The sequence below is a fragment of the Varroa destructor genome, unplaced genomic scaffold (genome assembly GCF_002443255.2).
Source record: "Varroa destructor unplaced genomic scaffold, Vdes_3.0 BEIS01000003.1, whole genome shotgun sequence".
NCBI classification, from domain to species: Eukaryota; Metazoa; Arthropoda; class Arachnida; order Mesostigmata; family Varroidae; genus Varroa; species Varroa destructor.
Window position 1 is genome coordinate 19,644,784 of NW_019211456.1, and position 16,085 is coordinate 19,660,868.

At 41.3% G+C, this 16,085-nt stretch overlaps 2 protein-coding genes and 1 long non-coding RNA gene across 22 annotated transcripts in view; 2 read left to right on the forward strand and 1 right to left on the reverse strand.

Moving 5' to 3' along the window:
- The first annotated feature begins 3 nt into the window (after window positions 1-3).
- On the forward strand, window positions 4-955 carry LOC111246684 (uncharacterized). Its single transcript, XM_022796683.2, has 2 exons — window positions 4-459; window positions 708-955. Exons 1-2 carry the CDS (start codon window positions 128-130, stop codon window positions 838-840), a joined length of 465 nt encoding a protein of 154 aa, XP_022652418.1. The 5' UTR covers window positions 4-127; the 3' UTR covers window positions 841-955.
- A 4,102-nt stretch (window positions 956-5,057) lies between these two features.
- The window catches only part of LOC111247049 (uncharacterized), an 88,128-nt gene continuing 77,100 nt past the window's right edge, over window positions 5,058-16,085 (reverse strand). For 10 of the 18 annotated variants that reach the window (XR_015322695.1, XR_015322705.1, XR_015322697.1 and 7 more), the window contains 8 exons: window positions 14,007-14,165; window positions 13,530-13,771; window positions 11,703-11,874; window positions 10,880-11,444; window positions 9,881-10,601; window positions 9,092-9,580; window positions 8,406-8,798; window positions 5,058-7,969 (listed from right to left, as the gene is read on the reverse strand). Coding sequence is in view for 1 of the 18 variants with exons in the window: in XM_086982237.1 (XP_086838363.1) it covers window positions 8,649-8,798; window positions 9,092-9,580; window positions 9,881-10,601; window positions 10,880-11,444; window positions 11,703-11,874; window positions 13,530-13,771; window positions 14,007-14,165 (2,498 nt within the window). In the remaining 17 variants the exon portion in view is untranslated. The other 8 variants (XR_015322708.1, XR_015322702.1, XR_015322706.1 and 5 more) reach the window with 8 other exon arrangements.
- The window catches only part of LOC147756640 (uncharacterized), a 1,749-nt gene continuing 820 nt past the window's right edge, over window positions 15,157-16,085 (forward strand). For 2 of the 3 annotated variants that reach the window (XR_015322710.1, XR_015322711.1), the window contains exons 1-2: window positions 15,157-15,297; window positions 15,632-15,784. This is a non-coding gene — a long non-coding RNA (uncharacterized LOC147756640). Of the gene's footprint in view, window positions 15,316-15,631; window positions 15,785-16,085 lie in introns of all 3 variants that reach the window. The other variant, XR_015322712.1, reaches the window with a different exon arrangement.

Consider the following 16,085-nt stretch of genomic DNA (forward strand, 5'->3'; position numbering starts at 1 on the left):
TTGCTCTATAAAACAGTTTTTATCATATGGCTGCAGTTTGTTTTAGTCAGAAACTATTGACTTACTGATAATAACGACATCGCTAGCTACGGTAATCGTATCCAGCTGGTGCCCGAAGCACAAAAAGATGAGTTTTCTACCGCTCGCTTCCGGGAAACGCGTTCCCAGCCCTTGTGCTTCTGCGGGATCTCAGTCTCCGCCAAACGTACCGCCACCGTCTCCTGATATGGCGCGACCGACCCCACAATTTCTTCGTGGAGGTGATGGATCGCCTGGAAATGCCGGATTACAGAGGACGGTGGAGGTTGTCCACGACGAGGCTTGGGAGGGACCTCCAACAGCGCAGAGTGCTGCGGGCGCAGGTGACGCGAAACCGGTTCTTCGTGGCAACGAATTGAAGGGGGTACTGCGAATCCAGGATGATGAACATCATTGTGACTGGGCTGAGCGACGTATCAGGTTGGCGACTGCTACTGTCACGTAGCACAGGGGACAATTGGGCATACCTTCAATTTTTTCCTTTCTGTTCTCTTTACTTATGTTATCTCTGTTGTTCAGCCACCAACCGGTGGCACGCAACGGTTGCACTGGAAGTGATTTCGTAGTTTTGCTTGTAACAGAACTACCGGGAGTCGTGCGGCCTTGCTACGTCTCTAGCCCTAGGCTTATAAACTTCTGTGTAAAATCATATTTCTTTTGATTTTTAGATCGCTGTCAATGTCAATCTTAGGTTTGCTGTTCGTCCTCATCGCACAAGGTACAATTTTGGCTATCGTTGTCGACAAGGTGTACAATCCAACGATGGCAACAACCGCGATTCAATTCAAATCCGACAATTAAGTTCCGAAAAACTTCTTATTTCTGCAAACAGACAGGGTTCTATTAACGCCATAGAAAGCTGTACATAAATGTTCCTTCGGTTCGGTTATAACGGTTGAATAAAGTTGGGCGATAACCGAAACTCTTTGATCCTTTCTAACATAATTGTTAATAATACTAGCAAGTATACAGGAATATGAAGTCAGTGAAATTGCTAGTGTGATTACTAAGTAGTAGAGCACCGTTACGATGAAGGTATAACGTATGTAACGTTTCGATTTTAACATAAATGTTGAATCGATAAGGACAACTAAAATACCGCAAAAATGTATGATCGTTCAGCAGTTTTCGACATTGGTGAAGTACGTTTAGCTTGTCCAGCGAACACGCAAACGCCATATGCATATACGTTGGTACGACTCTGATTGATATATTGCACACGCCTGAGGCCTCCAGTGTGAGGTAAGCAAATGCAACTTCACTACAACCATCTATAGTATCTGTGTTATGCAAATCAATGGAATTGAAATTGCGCACAAAGTCAATTGTGCGTGGAAAACAATAGGACAGACAACCTGTTATTGGCAGCCTATGTTTTTATGCTATTCTTCGTATGTTCAAACGGGCAACCGTTAATGCACGAGCAGATCGGAAACATTAGCAACTGTTCTGAAACAAGATCAGACCTTAAATGTGTATAAGACACTGCGGTGAGCCATTTTAGGCTCTTAATGTATGAGTAAATGGCGCACAGGACGTGTTTACGCGTCGCGTTTTTTACGGTAGCGTAACTGTTTCGATTCGAAAAGGTTATTTTCATTGAACGTACGTATGCTGACAAGCACGGTTCGTAAAATGACAATGGACGCTAATGAACAGTTGGGCGACACCGATTATGGGCGCTTGTTCTGCTTTGAATCAGCTCTAACCATGTAGGCTGAAACTTAGACTTAGACGGCCGTCATTGGTGTCACGAACTGGTGCAAACTACTGCACGTATCGTAATACATTGACGTTGGAAGTTGAATTGGAAGGTGGATTTATTGCCACGGACGAACGCATTTAACCGTGACTGTTCCTTAGTATGAAAGTCGTGTCCGGACAGTCGTGATAATGGCTGGAAGGAACCTGTTTAAGACCCGAATTCTAGTATCGTTTGTTTATGGAGATATAAACTACAGAGTGAAGATTGTTCCGTTGACAGACATTGTACGATGAAATTGTGGTTCCTTTTTAAATTTTTTATAAAGAGAAATGACAAAGTACTACTATCCGGCAAAAATTTAGTAAAAACTTCTTGATTTAAGGTTTAGAGAAATGACTTTTGGATGTACCGGAAATAAAGCGTGCAGCTTCTGTTTTATCCATACGTGTTCCAGCGCTCTCGTAGACATTCGTGTTCCTGTTTACAAATTTTCTATTTATCATAGTAGAATATGCTTGCAGTTGTACTTTTTAGAACGTTCTAATTCCTGTAATCACACGCGCTTACAATGGGAAAAGGGGCGGAATGAGGCAAACGTTGGAAGTGGGAAGTGAGTTGAACGTGGAACCTTCGACGGAAGGCATCCGCACTTGTCGAGGGTTTTTGGCCAACAACGTAATATTAGCATTAGATAGACTTCTGTTTTATAGCCAACCTGGTTGCTTGACACGCTACTAAACGTTTTTTAATCGTATCTATCTGTAAAATCAGATTGCTTAAAGGGTGTTCTTTTGTAATTTCAAACGTCCTTATTTGCAAATTTATCATCAACGGAATAAATGTTTAAATGTTCTACCGCATTTATTTGATAAAAATTGCTACTTAAATAAAACTCGCTCGCTTAGATATTAAGCTTATATGAGACTTGTGTTCAAAGAGGTCGAATCAATAGCAGTCGATGGTAACGTCCTCGCATCGTTGGTTTTTACAGCATGGTACAATTTCGGAGAAATCGTTCGTTCTTCTTCGTCATACTTTACGACACCACGCCCATTTTTCTAATCATTCTCGTGCAGTCATCACCGAAGACGTATTGGAAAATCAGCTAAACATCTTAATTTAGAAAAGTTTTAGAGCAAATACTGTACATCCATAAGAAATAACCTTGATTGAAGAAGCACCTACTATTCTGGATTCATCCCAAATGTGCTGCAAGGCGACAGAGCAGATTCGTCACGACATCTTTTTCCATCATGGAAGTGATTTCGCTTTTAACTTGCTCTCTGAAGTTTGCCTTAAGAAGCCATTCTAAACAGTCTGTCAACTGAGAGGTTTTCATCTGCCTACCAAACGAAACCCGAAGTCGATGCGGGCAGATGATGCATATACAGATTTTTTTTTACTTTGCTTGATCAATTAGCATCTACACAGTAAGTAATGTTTCCAATAGGCATACGTGGATCTTCCAAACAGTTCTGAATGTGACTAAAAATTCTGGATTTCTGTTAGCAAAGATAGTGTGAAGTCGACCAAGCTCTCATGAGGGTCAATCCGATGTGAGCTGTACAGTGTACGGCAGAGCCTGTACGCTTAAGTGGATTACAAACGAAGAACTAATGTGCTATAGATGTATCGGGAAAACCGTACTGCATTTTCATATAACTTACGTTTTGAAACGGAAGTTGATTTATGATATGACGTCTGCTGCGGATCTACTGATCCTAGAATTTGCAAACAGTGTATCTTGCTTTGGTATTACGTATACGACGCCTGCCTTCACTCAACCATCGCATGGTCTTCTTGAAGAGTTCAGTTATGTTACACATAAGTTATTGTCATGTATTCTGAGTTAAGTTAAACTCATGGTAAGTAGGACTCTTTTCCAGAGTATCATAATTTTCGAATTCAGAATTCTTAGCCACGGAGCGAATGATGCCTTCGACAAGGATTTGACAGGGAAGCCAGGTCTCACGCTTGCTATCGAAGTCTTTCTCCCCTTATCCATGAATATACCCTAGTATTACATAGTCCGCTTAAAAAAGGGGCGCACCTTTTATTTTAATGGCCACCATTTGCGCACTGCGTCTCGGCGAAGAACGTCTATCTCATTAACTGTATATATATATACACATATATATATATATTACTTAGTACAACCTTATTAATGGACAATTATGATAGAAATTCTTCTGTGAATATTGATGTAGTATGGCAGAAGCAAAGATTCCGTTAAAAATCAATGATGTTAAATTGAAAAGCGTAGATTAATTCACCCTAGAGCTTATATGTATATATATGCGTATGATCGCCTATGGTGGCATTTGCATTAGCTATTTATAATAGCCATAGTCAGACACTTCAACAGCGAATCCATGGCTTGTTAACAGCTTCTCTAGAGACAACACTACGGGAAGTCATAACGTGCTCGTACGCGGCCTTATAACCGCGCAACTTTTCATACGTCCTTGTTGTTCGTAACAGTTTGTCCGTCTCCATTCATCAGTCGATTAAGCGAATATCCCTTGCGGAAGAAGAACTATTGGCTTTTGTGTTTAGCATTGTCTAAACGACGCCAAGGCGAGAAAGTCGAGAGGTAGTCCAGATTGAGGGTAGCCCAAGGAACACCTTTTATATGTAAAAAAAAATACATACTGGCATATACAGGTTATAGAGATACTACTTACATTTGGAGAAACGTCAAATTACATTCATCGGCGTTTTATATATCAAGTACCGGCCTTCCTGTGCAATGGTCAGCACACTTTTCATGATTTATACCAAGCTTAAGCGTTGATATTTATAACGCATGGTCTTTTCGAAATCACTATGCTTAAATTTGAGGTGAACGACGGTAAACTATATAATAAATTAGGGTTACATTTTGATGTTTGCCTTTTAACCGATCTTCACTAATCCTTAGAAGAGATAATTATTGAAGATGCATAAATATTATGAAATGAAGCAATAATTAAAATTCTGAAGATGGAGTAGTCAAAAATAAATACGCGCGACAAAGTTTTTAAAGGAGTCAGTTGACGGGATACCTTGTTAATTTACTGAGTTTATGTTGGCAGCACAGGTCTGCATCGTCGTTTTCAACGCGTAGTACGTCCTCCATGGGAATACTATCTAATGGACTTTAAACGTTGTATTGCAATATAATTAGTGCTGTTAATTTCACATAGAACGCACACATAAAGTAAGAGGCTCGTCTTAAGGGCATTGTCAAATGTTCAGGATAAAACCTGCTATAATAGGTTACCGTTGCTGAGCCCGTCCCTTGTGATGCAAAATTTTCAGGTAAAACACCCAGTATTTTAAACGATATTTTATTGAAGATCAAAATAAACACAAAAATTTAAACTTGAGCTACCTCTTATTTACCCATAATTTTTTGCGATTTGTCGTGTTATCTGTTCGGACACACCTGCATAGTCGATTTGTATACGCGTCCCGAGTATTCTATTTAAGAAAACTCACACTTATCTCTGGTTATATGCATACATATGTATATGGGCTTTATTTATGCGTATTGCATAGAGATATCACTGATTCTCTTTTTGTTTCTAGTTTAGTTGATTTTTTAGCGCTGTTCTTCAACGCCTGTATCCCATACCTAAATCTGTATATTTACATATAAATACAACACAACGTGTTTATATGTTTATACGCTGAAGCGTACATAAATACATTTACACTTAATTGAACGGCAACTTCAACTTGGAGTTTCGATAGCGGAATCAATGTTAGTTATGTCGGTTTGTTATTTTGCCTCATTATAGAGCGTTTTATAAAATATTTTTCTTTTATTGTTTTTTTCCCACAAACGCGAAAAAATTGTCCACAAAGCTTTTACCCCTTCAAAAATGTACATTTATTCAATAAAAAAATCACAGACTTAAACAATCACATTTTCGTCATGAAAAAATGCTGTCGTTATTAATACATTTGTATTCGTGTTACTAACTAAACAGGTTAGACATGCTAGGTAAAGGTAACATTGCGCGTATCTTCAAAAAGTACAGTTTATCATACTATTATATAAATGATATTCTCTATAGATCGTCTTAATATACCTCGCAACTATTTATAGATATTTCTATGTATGCAGAGTCATCCTCTTTTTTTTTTCTTTCTCATTTTTCGAATATTTTGCAAGGTAAATGTTTAGACAACAAATTGACACCTCATTTATATAAAATAGTTGTTAATAAACACAATGTTCAGTCTAAGCTGCACCACTGTTGATTCCGTATTTGCCAATCTGGATAGCCTGTATTAAATTAAAAATGCGATGCGTGAAAATATTGCGGCTCTAATATCGGCATGAACACGTACGAAGTTAGAAGTTCTTCTAACACTAAGCATATGACAAATTAAGTTGGGCAGCTCCTTCTAGCTATGCATTACGCAGTTTGTAACTTTTTGTACAGGGCTCTAGGTAAGTGATGTCCTAAGATCAGGCTGAATATTGTTTACATTCCGATGTTATGAATAAATTAGTATGGACGCAGACAACGCGTATCACACAGGACAGATACAGGCTGTGAATCATTTCTGAAATATTCGTGTGACCATTGTTTCATTCGTTATAGCACGAAGTTCGCTCTGTACCTCTGTACAGAGTCAAACGTTAGCTGCATATTCTGCTTTTGGTTGCCCCGGGCTTACTGTACGTAGGAACGGGTGAATCAAACTAAATTTGCCGACACGCTTATACGTATTTACGTTGCCGATGTCACAGAAATACTAGGTGTATCGATAAGTAATGATAATAACTAAATGATGATATTCAAGCTGAATAAGAACATTTATTATTCAGTTTGCACCAACTATTTGTTTTCTTTGCACGTACATACATGTCAAGTATGAGTCATTTTTTTTACGCCATCGTCTAACCCTTAGACCCCCGCAGACACAGGGGTGTAATGTCACGTCAACTCGGCTATTTCCTTTATATTGCATGACAATTTTACAAGGGGGCAACAATCATACTTAGCCAGAAGAGAACGCTACTCACCCTTCTATTGGCCATTTCTTTTGACCACAATAGTTATTATTATTCAAAATATCCTAGATAATCGAATAAAAATGTAGACACCTGTTTGTATGTATTTTTTTGTATTATCCTTGAGAATGGTACGTCAGTATCTGACTATTGTGTATCGCCCTGGTTGTGTGTAGGCATGTATTTTTGAAAGCTTTAACACTTGGCATCAGGTCGGAGCCCTTCCATCCTCTTGTGCCCTGTTTTTTGATGCAATGTATTATAATACGACCTATTGATCGGCAATTCTACGGTAAAGCAGGCTTCCCGGCACCTGCCTGGCAGCCCATTTTACCACGATGACGTAATAGCCTGCGAGTCGCACCTTGAAGTGAACCCGCAACAGGCCTCGATCGATTAAGATCACGCGGGTCTTAAGCGCCGCCTCTCTACGCGGGCCCTGAATGGTAACAGAAAGGAAACCCTCCCCAGCGTGGAGGGTCCGCACCTAGAAAACAGGGCCCGCCGAGTGTGACCACAATATAGTGCATTACCAGTGGCAATACACCGATGCGGTGACACCCGCATTTCATCATCGTTAAATCGTGACCGAGTTTGAGACTTTCCCGTACGGGAAATTAACCCACTCGATGCTGAACTAGTTGGGATAGCGTCTGCGCCTAAAAATGTCTTCGCCGTAGACATCCCATAGAAAGGCATAGACGCTTTTGATATGAGGGTCTCCAAAGGAAATTTCAATTGGAGCAAGTTTTACATACAAGCTCGTGTACGCAGTGACGCTGTTGAACCCGTCACAATGTCGCTGTCAACTGATGACAAATCGGGGAGCTCGTCATTGGTAAATACTGTGTCGAATTGCACCATCGTCCGTGACCGGCAACTGGGCACTTGGTTTTCGCGTAAATCAGGCCCATCTAAGACGGTATAGCCATATTCATTACTTTTGCTCGTATAATAATTTTCATTATTATTATTATTATTATTATTATTATCCTATTGTTATTAGGCGACAAAGGTGTGAAAAAGCGCAAGGGCGGCAGGGCAGGTAATGGTAAAGGTATCTTGAAGAAGTTTCTGGTCTTCGAGATCTTCGACGATAAAGGACGCGTCTTCGAGCTCAGAAGGCGTGCCGCTGCCCGACGTGATGCTGCTTTGGCTGTGAAGCACAAATGTTGGATGATGACTAGAGGGTGGCACATTCGTGGACTGAGGGGATCCTGAAGATGGTAACAAATATAAGGCATTAATTAGGGGCATGGGTCGAATAAGGAAATCCACACATGCTAGAGTACGCGAAACACGCTGTGCTCATAATAAAACTATCCCGTACAAGACAAAACAGGCGCCACGAACGCATGGAACGGCTATTGGGAAAACTGATTTTACAGCTGATAGAACATTCACCGTATTCAGTCGAAGCTGTTGCTAGAAAACGATAGAACCATCCCATAATAATGTGATTAACTATATGGCATATTTACACATGTGGAAAAATAAATAGGATATATTTACGAAATGGAAACGTTGCAGCAGGTATTCGATTGTACGAAAACCATAACAAACAATCATCAAATATAACAAGTTATGCAGCTCAGCAGATCGATTATAATTAGACAAAACGAAAATGGGGGGCAAAGCAAAAACCGCGCTTACCTCAGCAATAAAACACGACTTTTACAAGCAGGTGAGATGTTATAGGCTGAGCGATGAGTTTACAAATGGTTTAGTGGAATCGACAAATGCAAAGGGTAATGGATACTGAGTGAGGTAGGCACTTTGGTATTTAGTTTTTTTGGAATATTTGACGATGTAACTATTCCGCATATCGTACAGCTGCCGTAATTTGCCTCACAACATTGCTGAAGTGATCGTTTTAGCGACTTTATTCCACGTCGATCAGTAGCCGTGCAGATGGTGGTAACTTTTAGTCGGTGGCATACCAAACATGGATGGGCTACTTCGAACAGGCGAGGCCAAATCGCTGCAATTCGAGGACGAACCTGAGGTCGAATTATCTGGCGAAGCCGCCGGTGAGAAGTGTGTGAACTGGAACACAATTGATTGAGGCAAAAGATCAGAGCCGAGCGTGAAGGCCAAATAAAATGTTTCCATTGTATATCGCTTAGAAATAGGCGTACCTTGGCTAGTATGTGTCCTTCAATTGACATAGAAATTACGTTTGATCGCATGCTAATTCTGTAATAAATATACGAACGTGTAAGAACCGATTTTATAGTACATATCCAACAAGGATTATCAGTTATCTTCTCACTTTATTATGTTTGTGTCAAACACTTTGACATAGTGAATTAAAACGCATGATAAAGGAGAATGCATACTTTGTTTAGCATGGAGCTGACAGCCATTTGTCGAACCTCTCCATCGATTTCGTTCATCCGGTCTTCGATTTCATCGCTCTCAGAACCAACGTGTACTTCACGCGAATCTGTGAGTTCACTTCGCGAGTCCTGATCCACTTCGCGTTGCTCGTCAAATGGGCCGTCCTGTCGTTGCTTTTGGTCGATTGATTTAGACTTCGATTCATCAGATGTCCTAACGAGGACTGTCTCGGGAGTGGAGTGCCACTCGCTTTTCAATCGCATATTTCTCCAATCCGCTTGACAGAGCACACGTCTCTCAGCCTCGCGACATCGTTCATTCAACGACTCGGTGCTCTCTTGGGCCAGACAACTGCCCGTTTTGTTACTAGTTGAGTTCGATAAGGGCACAGCCGTCGTCATGACTGCCTGCATTGTCGCCACGGAATCCATCTTTTCGACAGTGGAATCTCCCATTCCTAACTTCGAACTGTCACGATCGGCACCTTTCTGTAAATTTCAAATCCATATATATACACGTAAGCCGATGACCACATGGTCGCATATGATATTAACCACTTTGAAAGTCAAACGTTTTGTACATCCTAGTCATATTTCTCTTATTCCTATTTAGTCCAATTACTTTACGCGGACGTATGACAGACGTCAAATCGACCTTAACCACCATATCAGCATCGCATTAAAAAGCGTATATATAGATTAAGTGTGACCATCAAAATGTCCATCGCTGGTAAGTGCAAAAAACGTTCCATCAGTAAATTAATAGAATCACCTGTCTATTGTTCATACCTTGTCTGAAACGTATCGGCTCTCACTAACAATATCCAGCGTAATATTTTTTTTTCGAATAAGGAACCCGTGGTCATGTACAACATCCATCTTCGCATTGTTATTCACGTAGCCTTTCTTTTGCCGGACAGCACCGACTGCGTCAATTCCTTCGATTCGTTTTAACCATCGCTCGCTATTTGCCTCATCTTCGCTGAAGATGCTAGCCGACGTTTTCTGCGTCTGTGCCAACGATCCAAGCGACGGAATCACTGCCTTCGTATGACTCAAGCTGATGCTGTTGCCGTTACTACCAGATCTTCCGTCAAATCTGTTTATGATCCGATTTCTGCGGGCCTTAACGTCAGCACTATTCTCGTCGCTGATAAGACGCTGATTCACCTGGATTCTGTCGAGTGCTGCCTCGTGGGCCGCGACATCTCCTGACCGCGGTGGCATTATGAAAATGGGCGACGTGTGGGCGACTGCTGGTAAGCTGTCGTCGGCCGAAGAGTGTTCTGACCACTCGGAGATGCTACGATCGAGTCCGGTACGTACTTTGTTAGTGTGCGGATTACGTAGCTCCCCGACGGGCCGAAGGACGAATGGCAAAGGAGCCATGGGCCGACGCTGCTGCAGTCTTTCACGGTTTTTCGGGTTCAGATTTGAAATGTCCTTAAGGGCACGGACGAGTTCCTGCTCGTTGTCCCCATGGATTACAATGTTAGAACCAAGTATTGTCCTACAATGAAGAAGCGCAGAAGACCAACGAGAGAAAGGGGCGTTTGATTAATAACTCATCCTAAATTCACCGAGAATTAGCGATACATTAATATGTATCGCTTATGCACTTTTATCGAAGCGAAACATTTGGCAATGTTTGTACTGACGCCAACAACATGATAAGCTGTTGAACATTTACATAACAGGAGATTTTTCAGTAATCATATATATATATACTGCCGTTTACGAACATCATTTACTAATCTACTAATAAGCACAGTTTTAGTTTACTCTCACCTTTTGATTACTCTTTTTGCTACTACTTTTCCGGTGACTTCTGCGTGAGGAAAGGGAATACCAACGCTGCTTTCGGAAGCCTTTTGCGATGCCATCAGATTGGTTCCACTGAACCGCCGGCCAAGTCGCTGCAGGGCGCTGATTTTCGGACGAAACAGGGTTTCGACGACCTTAGCGGTTACTTCGGCCGTATTGCAGTCGACCGAAATATCATACGGGCTTCTCAAAATGTGCTGACCCTGTGCGACGATATTGAGCGTGTGTTTGCCGCTGGTCACAGGCGTGTAAGTTACCGAAATTTTCTCGTTTGTGATCACATAGTCGATAACGATCGTCTTCGATTCTGTGCTGAGCTGTCGCTTTAATCCGGAAGGGCTCGAGTTGGTTGGGGTTGCCGGCGTAAGGGAGCCGGGATTCCGCGCTACAGATTTGTGCGTAATTAGCGCTGACCCCAACGTTCCCTCTGGACCCTGTATCTCAATTACGAACGAAAAGGCGCCCTGTCCTCTACGGAAGATGTTGAACGAAGCCTTTCGTCCTTTAACAGCAAAAATCAGGCCCATGCCTGCGAAGGAAATATGTTAAAAGACATTGGCAAAATTTTTTTAGCAAATCGTAAGGTTTTGTTAGTGAGACCTCTTCGTTTAGCATATATGTCACATTATACATCAATCACCTTGTATATCTCTAACGGCCTCATTTTACCGGTTTATCCATTTGCAAAACATCATTGGCCTGCTAACCGTGCAAATCTCATCTATTGTGCATGAGTTTATAGATATTTCGTGTTTGCCATAACTGTTCATCCTTCTTTGCTGTCTACCTTTAGCAAAAAGTTCGCCACCTTGCCCACCAAGAAACTTCTCATCTCCTGGACTTTTCACGGCGCTTCGAAGTTTTCTTTTAGCGGCGGCCATTCGAAATTGAGCCAGAAGTGCCTTTAAAGGCTTCTCGATATCTGCATTGTCGTTCGACAGCTCCTGAGCTGTTAGACACTGCAAAAGAAATGACACATTTATTGAGACCCCACCACGACAAACAGGAGGCCACTTTTATTAACTGCTTGGTTGTGTGATTAAGTTGTCATGTAACGATTAGCGTGATGGGCTTGTTGTAGTAGCGATACTGAACATGGCACTGGGACATTCGAAACGTTTCTGCTAATTAGCAATTATCTAGTGCAAGTTTTCCCAGATAGAACACAGATCTGACTGCACCCCATTCGGATCAGATTTGTTAAGTTCAAGTGGTTCCGAGGTACAGCACTCCAAATGAAAGCCGCGGCCAAATAGAGTTTTCTTTGAGAGATTCTAATGAAAACGCATCGCTAACTTCGAATAGAGAATGCCGACCGAACGATATTATGTAATGCTTATTATTAATATTTGTCTAACTAGACTCGATCGCGTTAGCCATTGAATGATATGATAGGATGCCATAACAGAGGACTCTTTATACTGCCTGTCCTATTGGCTGGCTCAAGGCAACAACTCTATCGTCGTCAAATTTAACAGCTAGAGATGTTGGTCAGATCCAACAGCATTTGACAAGGCCATTGGTGCCTTGCCTTTATAGTGAAACAGAACTTGTCGCGACGTTGTTAATCCGATATCGCGACATTGCTGATGGCTCGTTATGGCCGCTGTTGATTCGCTAATTCGGGGCCAGATCTTTACCGAAATCCCAATGACCTGATCATGATGTCGTCACAGCGAACGATAGTAGCAGATGGTGACTACAGATTGGTCATTAGCAAGATCAGAAATCGTGTCGTGATCGCATTTCTTAGCTATATGTATACATTTATATAAATGTGTACATATAGTGTACATATTGGCGGTGAACAGAGTAATAGACATTGTGTTATCAAACAGCATTTAACTGGCGAATGCGGGCTAGTGTTGTATGAGATATGGTAATATTAAAGAAGTACGAAATCGCTAGAGGTCAAATTTTCTGCCGTGCATTATAAAGTGTCAAATATAATCCTTGTCTAGTGTTGCGCAGTATAAACGTTTATCACAAATTGAGTGGATCATAAATTAACGATTAGTAGTTGTGATATTAACAGTTGAGCCTTGTTTTAGACGATTGAAGATAAGAAGTACATTTCGCAACTGCACTATTCCTGCCGTTCGCTTCAGCATAAAATTACCTATCCAGCAAAATAGCAAGAAGCTACCGGGTAAGCCATACCATTTCGATCGAAGTAAAAAAAAAAGGTATGATCCAAGGTCGCTATGTTTAGAAGCGCGAAGACGAACAGTTACTTAACAAACTTATTATGTGAAATCGCACAAACTATTACCAAGAATGGTTCAAAGCCTGCTGCCCGCCGCACGAGCTCATCTTTGACTGCTTTAGATGAAATACAGAGCAAACATCTTCCAGCTCCAACCAGAGCTTTCTACCATTTTTTTCTAACAGATTCTGATTACGATTGCTATATCAGATTATTAAGGAAACTAATTGTGGAAACTCTACCCTTAGTGCTCTATAACACAACAGTGAATGTACACGCTACGTATATTGCTAGCTGCATAGGTAAGTTATAGCCGTGACCCGTTGTGTTATGTCATGGTCAACGCGTGTTGTGCCCCTCCTGCTCCACTGGGTCTAGACGCGCCGCTCTCCATCGCGACCCACTTACCGGCCGAAGGTTGATTTTTTCGATAAGCTGTACTGCCAGCTGGGCATTGCCGAAACGGTTGTCCTCGTTAAGGAGGTCGTAACGCGGACAGGAGCCGGGCGCGATGGATTCGACGAGCGCACAAAGAAGAATTCCCGATCTCCACGAGGCTCCGAAATCGGACGCTTGCAACTTGGGGCCGACCCGCAAACGAACCCACTCGAGTAGTTTTTCATTTTTCTCCGCTGTGTTAAATGAAAGCACTGAAATTGTACGGTCACATTGGATACAGAAGGATATAAACAAGGTAGGAAATGTCCGTGTCGGAAATGGAAAAAAATATCTACATAAAAAATTCAATTCGCTTTTAGACAAGGCTAGTTGGTTCTGCAAAATGTATAATACGTTCTTTTTCTGCAGGACAGTATGTAGATTATGAGAGGTATGAGAGATTTCCAAAAAGACCAATTACATAGCAAACACTTTTAATGGACGTACGATTTGTAAAGTAGCACTTCCAAACGAAAAGCCATTCTTGGATATCTCGCAGTGAACAGACCGAGGCCGGATGTAAACAGGCCTTAAGAAGCCACTCGAAGAACGTGCGTGTACGAGAAACAAACATGGCTCGATAATTTTCCACAACAGTTAACATATCTGAAATCAGTAGTAATAAATGATATTACAACTTATTTTTGTGTAATCATATTACAAAGAGAATAGTGCTTATATGGGAAACGCAGATATTAACCTATACACCTATATCTTTATATGTGTAATTGATATGTACAGTTTACAATTTTTCTAGTCAGTGACCTTATCGGTTGTAGTTGTTTCAAGGCTCATTGACTTAACTGCCCTCAGATGGTCCTTGGAAGGTGCTGTTACGGGTACTGTATTTGGCATTTTTCTATGAGCCTATTACTGAACGTTGTCATCTAAATTAGATTTAACACTAAAACGCAGCTAACGAATAAATGAGAACGTCTTAATGAGGTACCGCACTACATATATATATATATATATACCGCAGTACTTAAGTTTCACGGATGGCAATCAGTGGAATGTCAGTTTAGCTTGTTTAAATTGTCCGCGCTGTTATTTTGTTGTTTTTCCTACGGGTTGAATATATTCGATTTTGAACGTCATTTGCCTTTGAAGACCGATGCTGCACGATGATGCACGCACTGTCGATCTTTTTGCCTCGAGGTGTTCGCAATTCATATCAGTTTCAAATAATTATTGCACGCCCTGTATGTTGTATAATGATTTCTCAGCGCATATGATGCTGCTGCAAAATCGGTTCAAAAAATCTGAAGGAAAAATACTTCACAAACCGTTTTACTTTCGAACACAGATCACAATACACCTTAAACAACCCTTATAGCCGACGCTTGGAGGTCTCCCAGAGATTTTTTTGTAAACTGCGATCTCAAATCCGCATTTTTTTCTAATCTTTTGCACGCCGTTGCACAAAAAATCACCGCGGTTGTTTAGTTAGCACTGCAGAGAAGCACGACCAACTTCGATAGCAGTGTATGCTAAAAACGGTCTGCTCTTCGCAAACGTTACAGGCAACGTGCATTGCTCTGTGAACGTCAGTCTGATAATGTTCGCCGGTTCACAAAGCTGAGTGGTGATCAAACAGCTGGTAAGGACCCTGTAAGAAGCTATACTGTATGCTTGTATCGATGACGATAAAAGCGGCCGCGGCTCACTCCAAATAACTCAAGTGGACAAATGGGTTTCCGATCCTGAAGAAACCCAGCGAGGATGGCAGCGTTCTCTTGTCTGTAATAATATACCTGTGAGGCAACTGGCATGGATCCATATAGATAAGGGGGTATTTACCTATTAGAGAAGGCCCACTAACTGGAGTAGGGAAGCTGTTCGATAGAAAAGTCATTCCTTGGGAGATCTCTATTGTTATGCATGTAGATGCAAGAAATAGACGAAAATCCAATGTCGTATGTGGCCTGCTTAAAATAACAACTAGTTCATGCATAAGTATTTTGTCCATTGAGGTGGCTAAGTCTTCAATCTGCAGTAGCTACACGTCACCGGTGGTGTCATAAGCAGCGATAATACTAATAGTTTGATGTAAATTATCCACGATATTTAAGGCGGACCAATGGAACGCAACGCACCGAGTTTCCTCTCTTCAGGCCCTTGTCTTTATCTAGGTACGGAGCTGCCGTCAAGAGCCGTCAAAACCAATACATCTTTAGCGCTTACAAGACAAGTAATCAAACCCGTCAGATGGACAAAGATCTTACGTAAGTGCTTCAGTAATGAAGAAAGTTTTACATGGCTATGGTAGTCCGATGCATGCTGATGAATTCCCTGAGACATATCGGACTATGCGATTACCGGCTAATCAAGATAATTCTACTCAATGCTTATCTTTGGCCACTCTTACCACGGATCGACAATTTTTTTTATAGAAGAGAGATGGTATCGACGAAGTTTAATACATATATGCATTACGGTCTGTTGTCGACCATAGTTCCGTAAATGTTAGACGCATTAGACGAATAGATAAGACAAAGGTGAACATTAAGCAAGCGATATATACAT